General features: G+C 56.4%; 1 protein-coding gene across 15 annotated transcripts in view; it reads left to right on the top strand.

Annotated features, from left to right (window-relative positions):
* The window catches only part of KIF1A (kinesin family member 1A), a 41613-nt gene that overhangs the window by 1804 nt on the left and 18691 nt on the right, over positions 1 to 21118 (top strand). For 4 of the 15 annotated variants that reach the window (XM_085069814.1, XM_085069813.1, XM_085069811.1 and 1 more), the window contains exons 2-27: positions 3786 to 3937; positions 7942 to 8018; positions 8118 to 8297; positions 8788 to 8853; positions 8990 to 9168; positions 9519 to 9630; positions 10000 to 10077; positions 10391 to 10456; positions 10731 to 10748; positions 11116 to 11191; positions 11302 to 11380; positions 11648 to 11790; positions 12194 to 12220; positions 13526 to 13734; positions 14250 to 14329; positions 14671 to 14746; positions 16786 to 16865; positions 17121 to 17227; positions 17833 to 17916; positions 18037 to 18217; positions 18299 to 18371; positions 18617 to 18710; positions 18822 to 18970; positions 19126 to 19304; positions 19383 to 19520; positions 20333 to 20596. In XM_085069814.1, coding sequence (XP_084925940.1) covers positions 3832 to 3937; positions 7942 to 8018; positions 8118 to 8297; positions 8788 to 8853; positions 8990 to 9168; positions 9519 to 9630; positions 10000 to 10077; positions 10391 to 10456; positions 10731 to 10748; positions 11116 to 11191; positions 11302 to 11380; positions 11648 to 11790; positions 12194 to 12220; positions 13526 to 13734; positions 14250 to 14329; positions 14671 to 14746; positions 16786 to 16865; positions 17121 to 17227; positions 17833 to 17916; positions 18037 to 18217; positions 18299 to 18371; positions 18617 to 18710; positions 18822 to 18970; positions 19126 to 19304; positions 19383 to 19520; positions 20333 to 20596 — 2921 coding nt within the window. In that variant the 5' untranslated portion in view covers positions 3786 to 3831. The remainder of the gene's footprint in view (positions 1 to 3785; positions 3938 to 7941; positions 8019 to 8117; positions 8298 to 8787; positions 8854 to 8989; positions 9169 to 9518; positions 9631 to 9999; positions 10078 to 10390; positions 10457 to 10730; positions 10749 to 11115; positions 11192 to 11301; positions 11381 to 11647; positions 11791 to 12193; positions 12221 to 13525; positions 13735 to 14249; positions 14330 to 14670; positions 14747 to 16785; positions 16866 to 17120; positions 17228 to 17832; positions 17917 to 18036; positions 18218 to 18298; positions 18372 to 18616; positions 18711 to 18821; positions 18971 to 19125; positions 19305 to 19382; positions 19521 to 20332; positions 20597 to 21118) is intronic. The other 11 variants (XM_085069823.1, XM_085069822.1, XM_085069820.1 and 8 more) reach the window with 7 other exon arrangements.

The following is a 21118-nucleotide window of genomic DNA, read 5'->3' as shown; positions in this document are numbered from 1 at the left end:
CTATGATGGCACTGGGGAAGCAGGGGCTGGATTTCATCTGAGCATGGGGGGCTCTTGCCCTTGTCCTGGGCTGTCCTCTGAGCTGCCTCACTGCCTGCAGGTGCTGCTCTGAGAAAACTGCACTGTCATGGCCCCGTGCCCTTGTGTGGGGCGGGAGGTGGGTGAGGAGCACTCCCAGCTTAGCTGGCAGGCGTTGGTGGTGCCATGTCATCCAGCCACATGTTCCCTGCTGCCCTAGAGGCAGGACAGAGTCCCCTGGTCCCGGTCAGAGCTTGGGGGCCCCAACAAAGGGTGCAGGGGAAGGGCTTGCCACAACAAAGCCTGGTGGCTGCTGAGAACACACTAGTGCAGCCAGACGGGGCGTCCACCCTCACCACTGAGGTGACATGGGGTTGGATGTGTGCAGACAAAGGGAAACTCATCTGGATTTCCCTGGGCGCAGGCAGCTCATCATCTGCTGGAGCTGGGGGACCGGCAGCATGGCATGCTCCTTAGCATGCTTTGGGGAAGAGCTTACTTGTTGGTGGCACTTGGGTACAATGCTCCCTGTCCCATTGATCACCTCTCAGCAGGAGAGGCTGCCAGTTGGTAGCCCTTGGACTTAAGAGAGGTTTCATTAGCTGATCTCTGCCCAGTTAATCTTGGCTGATCCAGTTAATCATGGCTCCTCACCAGGGGTGACCGGTGTGTCATAGAGATGGGCAGAGCCAGCAGGCTGCAGGGGAAGTGGGGGAAGAGATACCCTGTAGAGTTTGGGGTCAGGTGCAGATGTACCCCCTGGCTCCCTGGCCGTTCCTCTCTGCCTCTGGGAGGTGGAAGGGAGGGAGCAGGGAGCGGGGCTTCCATGCTGGCTCACTCCCAGCGAAAGGCTGGTCATGGCTTATTGAATTTCTCTCGATGGCAGCGGATTAAGCAGGCGGTGGCTGGCTGTCCCCAGGCACAGTGAGCTGGCTGGGCTGGAGCTGCCCACAGGCTGGAGTGGGCTTCCTGGCCCTGCCCCTGGCCCTGCTCGCTGCAGCCTGGCCCCTCTCTTTACAGGATGCTCAGTACCCATGACCAGTGATGCTGTGGCTCGTGGTGCTGTGTGAAGGGGGTGCAGGCTGGATTCCTCCCCGCAGCTGAGCCAGGAAAATGAGTCAGGGGAAGGAAACGAGGGTGAGAAGCAGCTGGGTCAGTGTCTGCTGGTGGTCCCCAAACACACACAGTGTTGCCTGGGGTCCTTGTGCTGCCGTGGCAAAGATAGAATTGGAGAGGTGCAGAGGAACAGAGGGAAGCAGTGCATTGCCAGCCAAGGAAGCTGAAGGAAATGGCTGGAGCAGAAAATGGAACTCTGCATCAGGGAATACTGGCAGGGAGAGGAGCTCACACCGCTGTGCAAGGAGAGCCAGATGGAAATACACTGGGATGTGGGCTGTGGATGGCAGGGAGAGAGAAAAGGTCCTGCTGGCGAGGAGGGAGTTTCTCATGGCCAGCAATGGTGGGTGTGGCGCTGACTGGGCAGAAGGCAGAGAAAGGAAAGCAACACCAATGGAAGGTGCACAGCTGGATGAGCCACATGGAAAAGTGGTTCAAAAGGGAAACCAGCGCTTCTTCATGGGAAGTGATAGAGCTGGATCGGCTGGGAATGGCACAGGGGTGGGAGGAAAAAAGGGCAGGGGCTGAGGTGGCCCGTGGCAGGCAGCAGCTAGTCCTGGGGCTGGTGGGCTCACTGATGGGTGTACTGTTCTGATGGCTGTGCAGGAGGCAGGAGTCCAGGGACCTCTTCAGAGGTCTTGGTAGCTGGAGAAACTGCAGAGCTGGGGGAAGGGATCTGTCTTGACTCGGGAGGAGAGGGAAATGTTTGACATGGGCAGTTGTCAGGTGCGGATGGGATTTAGCCTGGGGATGTATGCATTGTCCTTGAATGGTGCCACAGGGTGGAGCAGCTCGAGTTTATGGCCTCTTGAAGATGCAGCCCTTCCACATGGGAATACATCCCATCATTTCATGGGAAAAACAGCTTTTTTATTCCCCTTTGGCAAGCATTTCTGTTTAATTTTTCCTTTCCCCATCTGAATGGGGAGGTAGAGGCCACTGGCATGCAGCAACCCACTCGCTGGCTTAGGGACTCAAGGGTGGTGTTAAACACCTGCTTAAAATAATTCAAGCTCAAGAAAGCCTGAGATCAAGTGCTTGAACTCTGGAATTTGTGGGTGTGATCGCTGGCTGAGCACAGTGGGAGCTCCAGAGCCGTCCCAGCGGGAAGATAAGAGGAGGGTTTGGGAACTCCAACAGAAGAAGCTTTGTCCTCCTCATACTGCTGGACATGCCAGCTCATTTTAAAATATGCAAAGGGTTTCTGAAAGGCAGTGCCAAGCTTGTAACACTTTCTTGCTGCAATTTTTTCCACTGTGCCATGGGTACACCTGCCTATGGTTTCCTCTCAACCCCTTGGAAACCAGAGCTGTCAAACCTCAGGTAGTTTTATAGCCATCCCCTTCTCTTGGGATACTTTCTATTCTGTGGATTTGGTTTTTTCTTCCCTTTCTCCCCTGCCTCGTTTCCACAAATTGTCCTGAATTTTTCATTTCCACTATGGGAAAAGCCGTCTCATGTTCAAGATCCATCCTTACTGCTCCATTTCCTTCTGGTCATGGCCCGTGTAACCAGAGCTGTGCCTAAGGATCTCATTCCTCCCTGATCTCCCTGAGCAAGTATCCTGCTGGCAAAACCCAGGCTTGAAAAGCCTGAGGGAATTTACAGACACCCTTGCAGGTGGGATGCCAGAGGAGAGGTTCCTGCCCCTTTTCTGAGGGGTCCTATGCTCCATTTTTGCCAGCAGGCTCTGCATGGGGAGCCACGGAGCAGGGAAAGGCCGGAAAAGGGATGGACGTTAGAAGGCAGGAATAGATTTTGTCAGGTTCAAAAGGATCCCGAAGGATGCAGCAGTCAGAGGTCAGATCCCAGTAAGGAAGGATCCCAGTATCATTTTCTGGCCAGTGCTGGTGAGGCTTAAGTGCAGCTCAGGGAAGGTGAGAACAGGCTCCAGAGCACATGGGCACCAGCGCAGGGATGGGCAGCTGCTCTGGGAGATGTTGGCGAGCGCTTTGTTTCCTCTTGTGAGATTTGTGATGAATAATTTTTTAGCAAAAGGAGCGAAAGAATGGTGGTAAACTGGGAGCTTCAGCTGAGTGCAATGGCCACTGGCTTCCCAGGAAGGGCTGCTGGTGCTGATACTGCATGTCTGCTTTGTGGGAGCTGAATGGGAGGCACATGCCAGTGACTGTGTTCAACAGCCGCCTCCTTTCTCAATGGAATGCCACTGCTTTCCTCCCCACTCTGCTCTGTCCTGCTGGGCTTGGAGTGGAGGCAGGAGGCTCGGGAAATGGGCAGGGGCCTGGGGGCTTGCTTGCAGATGAGGGGGTACCTGCTCAGTGCCATTGGCTCCGTGGGATGGAAAAGCTGCTCCTTGGGGGTTCTGCTGATGCTGACGGTGCCTACAAGGTTCTGTCATCTGCTGGGGGTGCCTGCCAAGTGATGCTGCAGGGTGATGGAGCCCCAGTGCTGCCCTGGGGTAAGGTCAGGGATGGCCCCTGGAACTGAGCTGGGGGTCCTGAACCGAGATGCAATGGGGAGAAGGGAGAGGTGAAATGAGGGCAGTATGAAACAAAATGTCATCTTTCAGGCAGAGGCAAAACACTGTTGCCAGGAGGTTTCCTTGCACAGGCTTTCCATTCATCCTACACAGACTCAAGATGCGGATTGGAATGCAAGCTTTCCTAACCCCCTTTTCTCCCCTTCCACAGGACAGCCACTGCTCCTCGCTAGCAGGACCCACCTCCAGCCAGCGCGATGGCGGGAGCGTCAGTGAAGGTGGCAGTGCGCGTCCGGCCCTTCAACTCCCGGGAGATGAGCCGGGAATCGAAATGCATCATCCAGATGTCGGGAAGCACCACTAGTGAGTGCCTCGGGGCAGGGGGGCTTTGGGTGCTGCCTGGTGTGGCCACAGCAGCAAGCACTGGCCTGGAGGGGTTCTTGGTGAGGATGCCTGTAGCACCTGGAGTCATTTGGAGGAGGAGATGTGGGGAGGATGTCAGTTTTCCCATAGAGAAATGCAGTCCTGCTGTTGAAATGGCAGTGGTGGGACCTACTTGGCACCGAGCCCTCGGATTTTGGTGATAGTGAAAGGGGCAGTATTCCTTGGTAGACAGTGAGGGAGGAATCACAGAATCACAGGATGGTTTGATTTGGAAGGGACGTTAAAGATGATCTCATTCCAACCTTCCACTATAGATCAGGTTCTTCCACATCCAGCCTGGTCTTGAGGCTATGCATGGGGCAGCCAGTGGTTTTTGATGGCACTGCCTGGCCAGGTACCACTCACTGTGGCGTGCCAGGACCCATTCCAGCTTCTCTGGGACTCTTGGAGATGCAACTGCAGCAGGATGGAGGGGTGGGAGGAGGATTTGCCAAGGGAATGATGTGCTCAGGGTGGGGGATGTAGTATGGGGGTTCAGGGCTGTATGTCCTGTTAGGAACCTATCCAGCCTTTGCCCCTCTTTAAATAACAGCTGCTGGCAGTACAGGATGAGAATGGCAGCCAAATCCCTCCTCTTTGGCTCTGGAAGCCTCCAGATGGGTCAGTGTCTAAAATAACTCCCTGCCTGCCCGCCCGGGGCTGCCTGCGTCACCAGTGGTGGGTGAGACACTGCTGCCAGCCACCCCCGCCGTGCAGGCTGCTATGACAACCCTGGTGCTGGGGAGAGGAGGCCACCCAAGGGTGCAGGGCGACTCTGGGACCCACTGGGTCCCCTGGTCACCGCAGGCCTCGGGAGCAGGAATGGGAGGTCTGTGGTGCAGCACCTGCTGGGCTCTGGCATCCTGTGGGGGTTCTCCCTTCAAGGCTGGACAGGGATTCTCCATCTGCCTGGGGTGCAGAGCTTCTGCGCTTATGGCAAGGAAGCCTTCTGGGCACACAGGAGCTTCCCACCTGCACAGGGCCAGGGAATAGGCAGGGTGGATATCCCCAGTTCTGGTTCTGATGGGTGGTGGGGACCTGCCGTGCCCCAGTCCCAGTCAAGAGCATCAGGCATGCCCCACCTCCACCATGGCCGTGTTTGTTCAGAGCTGGCTGCCCCTCTCACCCTGTACACCCTGGCTGTGCCCCCAGCCCTCCAGCCCGTGCCTCTGCCTGCGCCAGGGAGGGCAGCAGGGCTGCAGGCAGGAGCCCTTTGCTGACACCGAGGATTTTCTCCATGAATGGACAAACCACTGGCTAATCCTCTTGGCCAGGGGGGCTGGGGAGCAGGTGTGGGGGGCTCAGAAGCCTGCTTTGGCTGTGGCTGGTGGAGGCAGGAGGATACCAGTAGTACCAGCAGAGCAGGACTGTCTCAATCTCCCCGACTCCTCGCAGAGAAGCCAAAGATAAACATGTTTGAGGAGAGTGAGAGCAAGTTTTCCCCTTCCCAGGATTATCTGCAGAGACCTTTACATGTGCTGGGGAGGAGGCAGTTTCTTCTCCTGCCCAATGCCTTGAGCCCTGTGGGAAGCAGCGGGGCCCAGGGTGGGAAGGGATCAGCCTTTCTCTGCTGCCCTTTTGCCTGCAAACTTCCAGCTGCCACAGCCACCCACCTGCTCGCCAGCACTGCTGCTCTGTTCTGTGGTGTTCTGCACTCTGTGGGCACCATCCTGGGCACCAGCACTCCTGGCCCCTCTCCTGACAGCTCCCACCAGGATGGTGAGGAGGGTCTTTGATCCTTTAATATTCTCCATCTGGAGCTGTGCCTCTGCTGGCTTTAAAATCTGGTGATTATTTTCTCTGATGTGGGTTCTGGGCTTTCTCCTGCTTGGTGCCTGCCCACTACCTGTGCTCTGCCATGCTGCTAGCTCTTCAGGGCAAGGCAAGGGACATCTTCAGAAGTTTTCCTCCTTCCTGCACCCTTGTCTGTATGTTTATGTTCATCCCCACACCCTTCCTGGCCTTTTGAATCCCGCTGGCCCAGAGCATGAACCTTTTGCAGCAGCTTTGCAAAAGCCCTATATGCCCAGTCAGAGAAAAGAAAAAATTCAACCAGCAGCACCCATCTGCCTGCAGGCAAATAAATGGGAATGACAGGGGCATGGGAAGGGTGTTTCAGCTCAGGACAGGAGATGCCTGCTCTTGGGATGCTCCCTTCTCCCCTGTGTCCCAATCCCTGGTTTCCCATGCCAGCTGGGCAGCTGCAGCTGGGATGCCTGGAGCTGCTTGGTGCCATCCCCGGCTGCTGCCCTGCCCCGTGCCCAGCATGGGCTGGCACTGGGATGCAGAACAGTCGCCTTGTGCAGCTCCATCCTGCCTCATTCTTGCTCCTGTTCGCTGTGGTGAGGGTCACCTCCGCCAGGCACAGACTGGAGCTGAGCGCAGGTGGCATGGTGACATGGTGGGGCTGCCAGGCTGGACACCAGGAGCCATCAGAGGCGCTCCATCCCACTTCTTGCATGGCCTGTACCCCTGCTTCTCTTCACAATGCCCTCTGCACAACAGCCAGGCAGCGGCAGGGATCAGGAATGGGCAGCCACCACGACTGCCCATTTTGCCCACAAAGTCCTGCTCTTCCAGGGACCTTCACATCCCTGTTTGCTGCTGCAGGATTGCCAGTTGTTACTTCCCAGCCCTTTCTCCTGGTAATTAGTTTGCCTGGAATGCAGCAGGTGTCCAGAGCGTTGGAGTCAGGCTGTCTACAGTGGGTGGGCAGGCAGGGAGCCCATGCCAGCCCCTCTGGTGCCAGAGCTGGGCTTCTGTCCATGGTAAGGAGCATCTGAGCAGCACCATGTGGTTTTGTGGTCAGGCTGGATCCTGACCCCACTTACCACCCTTCCCCTGCCTGCCTCGCTGCTGTTGCAGGCGGGGCTGGGTTGTTCTCAGACCAGAAGTGGTGGACCTGTACTGGGAGAGTAGAATGAGTATCCACTGGGGTAATGGAGGAGAAATTTAGAGCAGAAAGCATCTATATGCATAACACTACACATCTGGGCATCACACCGCTGTGTTGAGCTGCACCGTGCCTGGGGCTGCTCAGGAAGGCCCCAGCTGGAACCTGGAGAGGGTTCAAGCCCTGGCTGACTGCCGGCTGCTGGGCAGAGCAGGTTGGGGTGGAGAAAGCTCAGGGCTTATGGCTTCCCTGTCCTTGGTGGTGGCAGGGAACAGCTGGGGCAGTGGGAAAGGGGAACTGTGCTGCACAGGCCTGCAAGGTCACCTCAATGTCACCCAACACGGCTGGTGGCTGAATCTCGTGATTACCCGCTGGTTTGGGTTTCTTCTGATGCATCTGTTGTTTCAGAAAAAACCACATCGTAAATGCTCTACAGGAGGAAAAAAAACATCGCATGAGGAAGAGCAGTGATGCAGTCTCCAATTTCCATAGCAACGTCCTTTTCATCAGGGGATGACAAAAGCAGACTCTTGTTTCCGCTGGTGGTGTGACACGAGGCATTAATCACCCTGCTGGGGCTGGGGACCTGGAGAGGCAGGAGGGGCTCTAAGGGAGCCCTGACAGGGTTGCAGCTGCTCCCACCCCACAGGTGCCAGTATGGGAGCTTTGGACATTCACCCCCATGGGGAGAGGAAGGCCATGACCCTCCTGTGCCAGTGCTGGGCTCCCACAGGCAGGTGCCACAGCAGGAAGGAACCCAAGGGAAGGAGTCATGTCCCCCTCACTGTGTCCAGCAGGATGTTTGGGCAAGGCTCTGCCCTGTTCTGTGGGCTCTGCTGGCCATAGCATCCACCCCCTCTGCTTCCACCGTTGGGGTCTGGGGGTTCTGGACCCATCTGCAGAGCTGGGAGTGTCCCAGTCTACCTTCTAGGACCATTTTGGACTGAACCCCATCACCCTTCACCCCTCCCACATGGCAGGGGAGGGGGGGGAGGACATGGGGATACCATGGGTGGCTGGTGGCCTCATGTTCCCATCTGTTTGTCCCTAGCTATCCTGAACCCAAAGCAGCCCAAAGAGACACCAAAAAGCTTCAGCTTTGACTATTCCTACTGGTCCCACACTACGGTAAGCACTGAGAGGCCTGAGCCCACCTAGAGGGCTGGGCTGGGGAGAGACAGGAGGGCCAAATTGCCAAATTTCTCCATGTCCCCCTCCTGTGTGCAGCCTGCAGACATCAACTATGCATCCCAGAAGCAAGTGTACAGGGACATTGGCGAGGAGATGCTGCAGCACGCCTTTGAAGGCTACAATGTATGCATCTTCGCCTACGGGCAGACAGGAGCTGGAAAATCCTACACTATGATGGGGAAGCAGGAGAAGGACCAGCAAGGCATCATCCCACAGGTATGCCTGGGGAAAGCTACCTGTCCCCGTGGTCCCAGAGGGATGCCCAAGGGACAAACGGACCTGGGAGGAAAGAGGGCAGCAGGGTGGCAGTGGGGCCAGGTTTTGCCAAGGTCTAATGCAGCACTACCATGGCAGTGAGCTGGCATGGCTCTGCCATGGAGTCGGGGGCCAAGGAGGGTCATTCAGGCTCTCCAAGCCCGGATGGGCTGTGGTCTGGCCACGCAAGGCCAAAGTACATCAGTAACAGTAGTCCAAGTGCTGAGCTACTTACCAAGAGCTGCTGCATGCTGGCCCAGCAGGACACAGAGGGGCTCTGGGGATGCTGATGCCCCATATCAGCATGGGGGGCTCTGCCAGCTCCCCAGGAGCCATCCCAGCACTCATTGGCTGGTTTTGGGGGTGAAAATGCAGAAATCCCTGTGGTCTGGGTACCCCAGGCAGGAGCATCCTGTTGGCGGGGAGCTGAGCTTGGCTCTTCTGTCTGCAGCTCTGTGAGGACCTCTTCTCCCGCATCAACGACACAACGAATGACAACATGTCCTATTCTGTGGAGGTAGGCACCCCACTGCCTGCCTAGCCCACTTCCAGCCTTCTCCCCTGGCTCTGTAGATTGTGCCAGTGTGCAGAGCCCTCTTTGGGGGTGCCTGGGTGGCTCATTCTTCTAGCTCTGCTTGTGCCCTCTACTCTAGGTGAGCTACATGGAAATTTACTGCGAACGTGTGAGGGACCTCCTGAACCCCAAGAACAAGGGGAACCTGCGGGTGAGGGAGCATCCCCTTATGGGTCCATATGTTGAGGACCTTTCCAAGCTGGCTGTGACATCCTACAATGACATCCAAGACCTTATGGACTCTGGAAACAAAGCCCGGTGAGTTGGAGAAGGAGGAAAGGGACAGGGTTTGGAAAGCTTGCAGACACTTCTAGAAGGTCCTGCTTTACTTCCTTTGTTAGTCTTCTGCTCTGGAGGTGGCAGTTCCCTTCTTGCTGAGTGTTGGGTACCCCCACTTGCTTTCACCTTACCTTCTTCCTGCTTTCAAATGCACTGGAGACAGCAGGAAAAAGCCTGAACTTGTGCACGTCTTTCCCAGAGTCCTCTCTTGTCCTCCAGACTTGCCTTCCCACCATGTACCCTGTCCTAGCATGAGCCCTAGCCCTGTCACCAGCTGCTCCAGTGTCCCTCACAGCGTGTCACACCTCCCTGTCCTACTGTCCCTGCAGCACAGTGGCTGCTACCAACATGAATGAGACCAGCAGCCGCTCCCACGCTGTGTTCAACATCATCTTCACACAGAAGCGGCACGATGCCGAGACAGACATCACCACTGAGAAGGTGAGAGCATGGCCTGAAGGACTCGGGGGAACCCATGTGGATCCAGGAAGGACTTTTGTGTCCTTCCATCTGCACTGGGGACGAGGTGATGAGGCCTGGTGGAGGATTGGAGCAGGAGGGAGATCAGTCCCAGGCACATGCTGGGCTCGTGGTCCCTCAAGGGATCAGCCCCTGGAGAGGATATTTGGCAGCTGGTGCCCTTCAGCCCTGCCTGCAAGAGTATTAGCCCTGCTGACCAAATCCTGCAAGGATGACCCAGCAGAGCCCACTGCTGCCCTCAGAGCAGTGTCATCCTGCAAGAGGTTTTGGCTTCGTGCTGGGCAAAGTTTGCTGTGCCCACAGGGCTGACAGCCTCCCCTCTGCCTGCAGGTCAGCAAAATCAGCTTGGTGGACCTGGCCGGGAGTGAGCGCGCTGATTCCACAGGCGCCAAGGGCACGAGGCTAAAGGTGAGAGCTGATGTGAGGTCCCCTTCTGCCGGTGGGGACACCAAGTCCTCCTCCCTCATCCCCACCCAAAACATCTCCTTTCCTTGCCTGGCTCCTTGCCCACTGCACTGCCAAAATCCTTGATAGGATTGTGTTTGAAAGCTGCCTAGTGCCAGTTTCACCAGGGCCCATGAGTCCCAGCTGTGAGGTGCTGGTTACCCAGTAAGACCAGCTGCTCTTTGCCCACACCATACTGGGTATTCCTCATTCTCCTGAGCTTTAGAGTGGCTTTGAAATGGGGCCTGAGCATCTGGGCTTTTCTTCTTCTAACCAGGAAGGAGCAAACATCAACAAGTCCTTGACCACTCTGGGGAAGGTCATCTCTGCCCTGGCTGAAATGGTAGGTAGCCACAGCATGGACAAACAGCAGCACTGGGGGAAATGGGCTCGGGCCAGCAGGGATGGGCCTAGTCCCAAGGGATGGAGCATTCCAGCTCCAAGGGATGGGCAGACACATCCCAAGCTGTCTCTGCAGCTGGAACAAGCTGGGCTGGTGAGGTTGCCATTTACATGGGAACCCATGCCTGCCACTCTCTACTTGAGAGTAAGGGATCTGTGGCGGGTGCCAAGGAAAGAAACAGCTCCCTTAAACAGTCTCTCCACTTCCTTTGCAGGATTCGGGGCCGAACAAGGTAGGTGCCCAGGCCAGGTGGGGAAGGGGGCATTGGTTTTTAGCATGGTGGGATGGGGTGGGAGGGGGTGGGAGTGGGTTACAGGGTGGTTTGGGAGTGAGACAGTGCCTGGACTCAAGTTATTCTTCTCCTGGGGGCTGGCAGCCTCCTCCTCACCCTGGGGCTTTCAGTACCCAGCCTTAAACAACCCTCCCAGCTCAGGGCATTTCACAGGCAGGACCTGTGGACCTGAGCAAATATGCCCAAGGTTGCAGTAGCTGGGAGAGTCACCCTCCTCCAAGTCCCCATGGATGGGGACCAGCTGTCACCTTCTCTTTGAGGAGAGCAGGCAACTTGACAGCCCTTCCCTTTGCTCTCCATTCCCCAGAACAAAAAGAAGAAGAAGACAGATTTCATCCCATACCGAGACTCGGTGCTGACCTGGCTGCTGCGGGAGAACCTGGGTGAGGACAGGTGGGGGGGTGTGGTCTGGTGATGGGCGTGGCTGCCCAGCAGGGTGTGACAGGGGACACAAGGGCCAGCATCTCCCTCATGGCTGTATCTTACTGTGCAGGAGGCAACTCCAGAACTGCCATGGTTGCTGCTCTCAGTCCTGCTGACATCAACTACGATGAGACCCTCAGCACCCTCAGGTAGGAAGAAGTGCCCTTGTTCTCCCTGCAGTGAGCAAGAACAGGGGGCTTGTGTGAGGTCCAGGTACTGCCACGTGCTCTCCTCACCTCTGTGCTGTCCCTGGCTGGGGGTGTACTGTAGAGGGAACCTGCAACCCAGACAAGGGGCCAAAGGATTGTCCTGGCACTGGGATCCTCCAAAGGATCACTTGCTGGAGGGGCTCTGCAAGAATCCTGCTTGCCTAGCAGCTGGGGTTTAGCCCCTGTTCAATCCCTGCCCTTCCCTAGGTATGCTGACCGTGCCAAGCAGATCCGCTGCAATGCTGTCATCAATGAGGATCCCAACAACAAGCTCATCCGGGAGCTGAAGGATGAGGTGGCACGTCTGCGTGACCTTCTCTACGCCCAGGGCCTTGGGGACATCATTGACAGTAGGTACCATGGTTCCACTCTGCCAGTGGCTCCAGGCAGAGATGGGCTGAGGTCCTGCCAGCCTGCAGGGCTGATGTCCCCACAGCCACCTTGCATCTTGCTCCACTGGCCCCGCGGCAGCATCGTGCTGCCTCTGGTGAGCCCCTGCACGCATGTTCACAGCCCCTAATCCCCTCCTGTCGCAGGGGAGCTGCTTTCCACCCAGCAAACTTTCCCTTCTTCCCTTCCACCTGCCATCTTCAGCATCCAGCACCCAGCAGAGGTGCCAGGAAGGTGTTACTGGGACTGCACATGCCCATGGGCTCCCCTCCCTGTGCTATCGGATATCCTACTGAGATGAACCCCACCTTGTTCTGTTCTCTCTGTCTTACTCCCGCTCCCTGCCCTCTCTTTCTCTCTTAGCCCATCCTGCTGCGGGAGGATCCAAATGTGTGTATTCCCCATCACTGGTACTCTCTGTTGCTTCACGGCTTTTGGGAGACACAGGCTGTGCCCAGGGGCACCGTGCAGCATGGGGAAGGGCTGTGCCCAGGCACCCCTGCTGATGGAGTGGTGTGTGCCTGCAGGCTGCCCATCCTTAGGGAGCTGGCAGAGGGGATGGTGGCCGAGTTGTGGTTAGCACCTGGGCTTGGCATAGAGCTGAAGGGACCAGTGTTCTCCCCTTGGCCATGCCAAGGGCTCAATGCGCACGGGGACCTCCTCCTTCATACTGTCCTGGTGTCTCCTGTCGCTGCTGCTGCTGCTGCTTCTGCTGGTGCTGTGTCTCCCTGGGACTGGAGCCTGGCACGGCACTTGGGTGGGATGGAATGGCTCTCTGCTGACAGAGTGGTGGGTGGTGGTGGCCAGGAGGCTTTTGCCCATAGATAAGCCCTGTGGCCCCATCCCACCCTGGGTCAGGCAGGGCAGCCAGGCTATGGTGAGCCTGCTGAGGAGACAGGGGCCTGGTTGTCCCTTCCTTGCTCAGCTTCCCTGGATGTGGGCTAAGGGAGATGGCTGACTAATCTGCACCTGCTAACCTGTGCCCTGCCTGCATCTGCCGCAGTGCTCTGAGACCCAGGAACTCCTCAGGGCTGGAGGAGCAACTCTGAGACCTGTCTCCTAAGCCGCCACAGCTGACACTTGGGGTGCCAGCTGGCAAGCACCGCTGCCTGTAGTCCTGGCTTCACTCTCTGGCTGCCTGGCCAAGCCATTGGCTTCCTTTGAGTAAATCCTGTGAGGGAATCCAGCCACTTCTTCTGCCCTGTCTACCTGACCCCTTTGTGGGGCAGAGGGCCACCCCCTCTCATCCGCTTCCCTTCTCATTCTCTGCTCCCAGATCTGGCTATTCTGGGGCATCTGGGCAGGGAAAACCACTCAGACTGTATGAGATGGGGAGGACGACAGAGGCAGTGGCACATACTTGGGGAGGACATTTGATCCCAGACCCGATGGATGCAGGACCTGGTGTTGCACAAGTGTCCCTGGGAGCCTGGGAAGGCTGCTTCCAGCATCTGCTTCACCAAACAGCCCTGTTCCCTGAGAGGCTGCCCAGGCTGGGGTAGAGAGTGCCTGCCCTTGTCCTGTTGCTGTCTGCACCGCTGTGCTCTTGCCTGTGCCTTTTCCTGTAATTCCTGGCTTTCTTCTCAATGCACCAGCCACTCTTTTTTTTTCCCAACAGCTTTTCTTGTCTCTGTCTTTCTCTGTCATCCTGTCTGTGTGTCTTTCCCCGGCCCATCCCTCCTTCCATGCCCATAGATGTGTCCGACTTTGAGAACAATAATGATGCTAGAGGGGCAGAGCTGAGTCACCGCCATGACAATCTCTCCACAGTGACCAATGCCATTGCTGGGATCAGCCCTTCTTCCTCCCTCTCTGCCTTGTCCAGCCGCGCTGCCTCGGTTGCCAGCCTCCACGAGCGCATCATGTTCGCTCCAGGCAGCGAAGAGGCCATTGAAAGACTCAAGGTAAGAGGCTGGTGCCCTGCAGGATGAAGGGCTCACCTCAATGCTCTGGGGTTTGCAGAGTGGGCTTGGTATTTTCTGGAAACCCATGAAGGGTGATCCTCATGGGAAGCAATACTTGGATGTGCTTTTGTGGAGTGGACAGACTTAGAGCTTGCCCAGACTGAGGGTTTGGGTGTTGTAGGGTCTTCGTGGTGCTGCCTTGTGGGGGATGACTGCCTGTGGGACAGGTGCTGCTGGCTTGGGATGGGCACTCCTGTCATGGGATGAGTGCTCCTGGTTCAGCATGGTGCAGGAGCAGGCTGACAGCAAGGGAATGGTGAGGCTGGTCTTTGTGCCTCACTCTTTGAAGACAGGACTGATAGAAAGATGTGGGTGAAATGCTGCTGCAGCTTGTATAAACAAGCCCGAAAGTGGGCCCAGTGTCTCACTGAAGCATGCTGGGCAGAACTGGGCAGAGTGGTCAGGTGTGCTGCCCAAGGGATACACTAACCCCATGTTTAACCCACACTTGCCAGGAAACAGAGAAGATCATTGCAGAGCTGAATGAGACATGGGAGGAGAAGCTGCGAAGGACAGAAGCAATACGGATGGAGAGGTGGGTGGGTTGGGCATGGTGGAATGGGAGAGGATGGGATGGGACAGGATGGCATTCCTTGGGCATTTCCCATGCTCTGCACTTTGCTAGAGCACTTGAGTTCCTGGAGCAGCCAAACAGTTTGAATACCTAGCCGGACCCTGGGTTGCCCCCTGGGCACCCCAGTACCACCATGTCAGCCTGTATAGAGGTGGGCTGCTCTGAAAAACCCACCTGAATTGATGAGAGCTGTAGCAAGCCCTACATTGCAATCAATGGCACAAACCATGGGCTTCCATCCTAGTGCTGGCTCCAGGGGTGCATGGAGTTTTGACAGGCTTTTCTTTCTCTTGCTCCTTCAGGGAAGCGTTGCTGGCCGAAATGGGGGTGGCCATGAGGGAGGATGGAGGCACCTTGGGTGTTTTTTCACCTAAAAAGGTAGGATCATCCTATTCTCTTCCTCCTGGGGACTGGTTTGTACTCCTGCAGCTCCCTTTTGATCCACTCTGTCACAGCTGGCCAGCCCCACATACTTCACTAGCCTTTTCTTGGCTCTGAAACCTATGGGGGAAATTGCAGCATTGAGCCTGCTGGGTACAAACATGGGGAGAAACACATGGCTAAATGTCCAGCCCCCATTGCTGGGGTGCTGTCCCCTTTATGAAGGTATTTGCTGATGATTGTTCTTGTGGACTTCAGTGTTAAGTTTAAAAATTCGTACTTTTAGATATTTAAAATTGCTGCCCCTGAAACCAGCGAGCCCTTGCTAAGAAATGTGGGTGGGCGAATATTCCATCTCTTTATTGCTTGTAGCATTTGGCTTGGCCAAACCTCTTAAATGTGTGTGTCCCCAGCTCAGGTGGTGATAAAGACTTCTCAGCCTTCCTCCTATGTGGCCCAGCTTGACTTTCAGGATAAATTTGTACAGTGTTGTCTTTGTTTTTTGTCCCAGCCGCTGCCTGTTAGGACTCCAGACCTTTGGGTAGGAAGCGTGGGGGTTTATTCCCCAAAGCAGGTTGGTCTTGGAGGTGGGGCATTGCTGTGGTGGTCTTGGTGCCTCCTTGCTCTTCAACTATCTGACAGGTGGAAACTCCTCTGACTTCTCCTGTGGCTGGTGAGGAAAGTTAGTGTTGATAGTGTGCAACTCTGGTTTTGTCATGGGCATTGCACTTTACTGTCCTGCCATGTGCCATGGCTGGGGTGGTTATGGCTGCAGGAGCTCAGTGAAAGGTCACCACCAGCTTTGCAAATCTGGACAAAAACTGCAAATGAAAGAGTCTCAGGCCCTAGGGCCATATGTCTATCCAGAGGGGCCAGAGGTTAAATGTTAACAGCCAACTTCTGCCAGCCACCATGGAGAAGAGCCCACCTTTCCCTTGACCTCCAGCTCTGCTGCCCTGTTTGGAGTGAGTCTCTGCTGTCAGCCAAGGCTTGTGGCACCATGGTGAGGTGACCCCTCTGCATGCTGGGTCTCAGCAGGCTGATCTGGTGTTCCTTACAGTCACTATTGTTCTGTCTGGGAAACTCAGAACTTCTCCCACTGATACTTCTGGGACTTCCCCTGTTCCCTGAAGGTGTAATCCCAGCAGCTAAGATGGCTGTGGCCAGAGAGGCCTGTGGCAGAGGTAGAAATGTCCCTCTCATCAAGAACAAAGTGGTTTTGTGACCCAGGGGAAGAAAGGGATGTAAGAGATCTGTTAGGAAGTAGACCAAAAAGTGAAATTCAGCCTGTAGATTGGTCTTCAGGCATCCACTGCTGTTGGTTGAACCTCTGGGACCTGCTCTTTTGGGTACTTCATTTGATCTACAATCAGCAGAGAAAAATGGGCACTTTTATTTCCTCTTTGACCTGGCAGAGGGCAGAGTTGGATTAAGTATTGGAAAGAAATTCTTCCCTGTGAGAGTGATGAGGCCCTGGCACAGGTTGCCCAGAGAAGCTGTGGCTGCCCTGTCCCTGGAATTGTTCAAGGCCAGGTTAGATGGGGTTTGGAGCAACCTGGTCTAATGGAAGATGTCCCTACCCATGGCAGGGGCTGAAAGGAGATGCATTTTTATGTTGCTTCCAACCTAAACCATTCCATTATTCTATGAAAGACAGCACAGGTGAGAAGGGTCCTGCTCCAGGAGACTCTGAGCCACACATATCAGGGATTCCCCCTGGAAAGGTTTTGGCTCTGTGTTGGGCCTGTTTGGAACATGAATTTTCAAAGGTCGCCAGAGGAAGGGTGAGCAGCACTCAGCTGTGGGAGGAGGAAAGCAAGGAAGCTTGTGGAAGCAGGATATCCTCATGCCAGCCTCTCAGTTCTCTGCAGTCCCCTGGAAAAGTGTCTGGATATGTCACCCTGAAGATCCAGAGGGGAGGAGAGCCTGTGCAGAGGCAGCCTGCAGTGCTGCTGAGCTCCCACCTTCCTGCAGGGCATCCCTCAGTGCCTGGGCACACAGGGCACACAGGGTCACTCCTTGTTTGTCTCTCCCAGACACCACACCTGGTCAACCTGAATGAGGATCCTCTCATGTCCGAGTGTCTTCTCTACTACATCAAGGATGGAATTACAAGGTGAGGGCCAGGTCCCATGGAGCAGCGGGAGCATTGTCCCTGTCTCAGTGCCTGACTTCCCCAGGTGGGCAGTGGGGTGACAGCTGTCTCCAGGCTGGGCGCTGTTCCCAGGGCATCCCCAAAGTGCCACAGCCACATGGATTTGTGGGGGAATCTCATTTGAGATGTTGGTCTTGCAGTGTACCAAGGATGGGGCTGGGGAGATACTCAGGAGGAGCTGCTTTGAGGAAGGATTGAGCTAAATTTCCCCTGCAGGGTTGGCCGGGAAGATGCTGAGAAGAGGCAGGACATCGTTCTCAGTGGGCACTTCATTAAAGAAGAGCACTGCCTGTTCCGCAGTGACACCAAAACTGGTGGTGAAGGTATTGCTTGTCTGGAGTGGCTTCACTGCCCTGGGGACACATCCCTCTGCATGTGCTCAGCACCTGCCCCCAGCTGAATGTCCTGTCCTCCTCAAACTAGGAGGGCTTTGGCCATGGCTACGGCCTCTCCATGCTTCCAGATGAGCTACATCCCCCGTGGCTGAGAGGGGAGCTCATGCAAGGCATATGGGAACAAAGCAAAGTGAGGAGATTGGGGCAGGATGGCTGAGCAGACTGTAGATGATTTCCCTGCTCAAGATGCGGAGCAGAGTCCACCCCCCAAAATGGCAGGAACCTGGGTGTGAAGGGGCTGTGGGAGATGAGCCTGGGGAGGATGGAGTTGCCTTCTGGAGGCTCTGGTCTCCTCTCACATGCAGTCTCCAGCAGCCCTTAGTCCTTGGGACTGCTCTGATTAACATCAGCTTGGCTGAGTCCTGTTACCTGTCCAAGGTGTGGGTGCTGCAGGTGGGTACCACCCACACCTGGGGTGCTGGCTGTGGTGGCTCTCCCTTTCTGAGGCTGCTGGAGCAGCAAAGCAGGAGATGCAGAATTTACCCTTCTCCTTCCGCCTTACCTTCACTCCCCTCTCCCCGTCATCTCCGCAGTGATAGTGACCCTGGAGCCCTGTGAAGGTGCTGACACCTATGTGAATGGCAAGAAGGTGACAGAGCCCAGCATCCTGCGCTCAGGTGGGTCCCTGGGGCTGGCACCAGAGCTGCTCCAACCCACCTTCCTCCCTCCCATGGGAGCCCTGCACTTGTCTCAGATTAAACTCACACCTTTCCCCCACGCCATGCACTTCACTGCAGGAAACCGCATCATCATGGGGAAGAGCCATGTCTTCCGCTTCAACCACCCCGAGCAGGCTCGGCAGGAGCGGGAGAGAACCCCATGTGCTGAGACACCCGCAGAGCCTGTGGACTGGGCGTTTGCCCAGAGAGAGCTGCTGGAGAAGCAAGGCATCGACATGAAACAGGAGATGGAGCAGCGGTGAGAGCATGGGCTGAGGTGCTGGGGAGTTGGGTGTCCACTTCCAGGGTGGTCATCGTCTCCTTCTCCGTTTCCACCTAGGCTTCAGGAACTGGAGGACCAGTACCGCAGGGAGCGGGAAGAAGCAAATTACCTTCTGGAGCAGCAGAGGCTGGTAGGTGGCCAGGACATGGCTCCTTCTCAGGCTGCCCAGGCATGACTGAAGTCCTGGCAGATGTTTGTGTGGGGTGGATCTGTGTTCTAAAAACAAGGGCAAATCTGTTCCTGGAGTTGTTATCACAAGCACTGATCCAGGAGAGGGAGGAGGCTGTGTTCCTGCAGGGAAGAGGAGTGCGATGTGGCAGCATGGAGGAAGATCACACCAGTGGGTTGCATCACCTCTCTTCCTGTTTCCCCCAGGACTATGAGAGCAAACTGGAGGCTTTGCAGAAGCAGATGGATTCTAGGTATTACCCTGAGGCAAATGAAGAGGAGGAAGAACCTGAGGATGAAGGTGAGGACTGGGAGCCACCATGAGGTTTTGATGCTCTCTGTGGGAGCACAAAGAGTGAACTGTGGGGTGATCTCATGGCAGTGGGGTGACTGTCCCTCCGTGTCCCCACAGTGCAGTGGACAGAACGGGAATTCGAGCTTGCCCTCTGGGCCTTTAGGAAGTGGAAGTGGTACCAGTTCACCTCCCTCCGTGACCTGCTCTGGGGCAACGCTATCTTCCTCAAGGAAGCCAATGCCATCAGCGTGGAGCTGAAAAAGAAGGTGGGTGGCTGGGCTCCTGTCTGGCTTGCTGCAGCACCCACAGCAGAGGCCATGAGAACAGGCAGCCAGGAAGTGCTGAGGAGGGGTCACCAGAGGCACCACGTGAAGCCCTCTGCCCTCCCAGGTCTCTCACCATCCCCTCTGCCCCTCTCCAGGTCCAGTTCCAGTTTGTGCTCCTCACAGACACGCTGTACTCGCCTCTCCCTCCCGACCTGCTGCCTCCTGATGCTGCCAAGGACCGCGAGAAGCGGCCGTTCCCTCGGACCATTGTGGCTGTAGAGGTGCAGGACCAGAAGAACGGGGCAACACATTACTGGACCCTGGAGAAGCTGAGGTGGGTGAGAGATGGCTGTGCCAGGAGGGTTTGGGTGCCCGCAGCCCTGTGTCTCACTGGCGTCCCCTCTCCCTGCAGGCAGCGCCTGGACCTGATGCGTGAGATGTATGACCGAGCAGCAGAAGTGCCTTCCAGTGTCATTGAGGACTGTGACAATGTGGTGACCGGCGGAGATCCTTTCTACGACCGCTTTCCCTGGTTCAGGCTGGTCGGCAGGTGAGCACTTTGGCTCCTTCGAAGCGTGGCTGGGACCCGCAGACAGTCCTGCAGGAGGATGCACTGCCAGCACTGCCCACCACGTGCAGGGCACTCATCCCCCTGTGGGACTCCAGTGCCATGGCTCTCCTCCGTGTTGGCTGCCAGGACCCCAAGGAGCCTGTGAGCTGCTGGCAATGCTCCTGCTGCCTGCCATGACCCAGTGCTGAGAGCCACGGGCTCCAGGCTTGGGGGCACGACGGCCATGGCTGTCCAGCGGGCAGGAAGCCTGTGCCGTTGTGACCTCCAGGGCAGTGGGCATGTGTCCTGTGCACGCGCTGGTGTCCGAGCATCTGTCTGTACAGTGTGTGCCGCGTGTTTCCGTGCGCTTCCTGCACACCGGTTGGAAGGGTGCAGGGCCAGCAATGAAGGTGGGCCACCCTGGAGAAGGGTGGGGCAGGGGGAGCAGGGAGCTGAGCTGCGTGGCCTGGAGGCTTTGCCCCGTGCTGTAGCACGTGGAGAGATTCTCTCCAGCAGCAGGGGTAGTGGTCAGCCTTGTGCTACGTGCTCTGTCCCTGCATTCCCTGCAAAGCCAGCCAAGGGAGTCCCCAGCATTCACACTGGTTCATTGGGTTGCTCTTTTCTCTGGCCATTGGTGGCTTTAGAGATGCACCAGATGGGCAGGTCTTTGTTCCCAATGTCCCTTGATTTAAGCAGACAAAAAACCCACCCCAAAACCTAACCAAGAAAAAACAAAAAAAGCAAAATTCCTGTTCTTTCTGTTTGGAACAGCTGGTGTTAACATGTCTTCTATCTTGTTGTACTAACCTTAGTTCAGATATCTCTGGCTGCAACAGCTCTCCTCTTTTCAACACATGCATGAGCGAGCGCATGGCTGATCTCACCCCCTCCCCTACCTTCTCGAACCCCGACTCCGACATCACCGAGCCTGCTGACGAGCAGCACCAGGGGCAGGAGGAGGAGGAGGAGGAGGAGGAGGAGGAGGACCTGGAGGAAGACATCTTTCCGGAGTGCCCGCTGTGTGATGGCCGGGATCCATTTTACGACCGCTTCCCCCTGTTCAGTTTAGTAGGAAGGTTGGTGAGGTTTTAGGAGAGCATGCCGGGAAGGACCTAGCTCTTTCGCATGAGGGAACTGCTTTTGGACACGACTCCCACCTCCGGGGCATCCCGGAGGTGCAGGGGGTGGCCAGCTGGGATCGCCGCCAAGCCCAGCTGCCTGGCGGGGTGGTGAGGTTCCCGCTGAGGTAGGGCTGTGAGAAGCATAGCAGTGGCACAGGATGGCAGGGGAAGGTGGATGGTACCTTCCTTTATGCAGGTGCCTTTCTGGGGGAGAAGGGGAGCTCTGCTGTGTCTCCATCACCAAAGGAACTGGGGGAGCCACCTGGGGTTTTTGGTCCTGAGCATTTCTGTCCCAGGAAGGGCCACCTCCCATGGCTTGGGATGACCCTATGGTGCTGCTGACTGGGGACACACAGGCACTTCTAAACCCTGTGTGCCTCTGGCACTGGCTTGGCCATCCCAACTGCATTGGTCAGTGTGAGCCCCCCTGAATTTGGAGGCTTTGATGTCCCCAGGTGTTGGGGGGACAGGGCTGAG

This window comes from Lichenostomus cassidix, chromosome 9 (genome assembly GCF_008360975.1).
Source record: "Lichenostomus cassidix isolate B80296 chromosome 9, HeHo_3.0, whole genome shotgun sequence".
In the NCBI taxonomy this organism is placed as follows: Eukaryota; Metazoa; Chordata; class Aves; order Passeriformes; family Meliphagidae; genus Lichenostomus; species Lichenostomus cassidix.
Note: the sequence above shows the minus strand (reverse complement) of the source record. Positions and strands in the feature narration are given on the sequence as shown.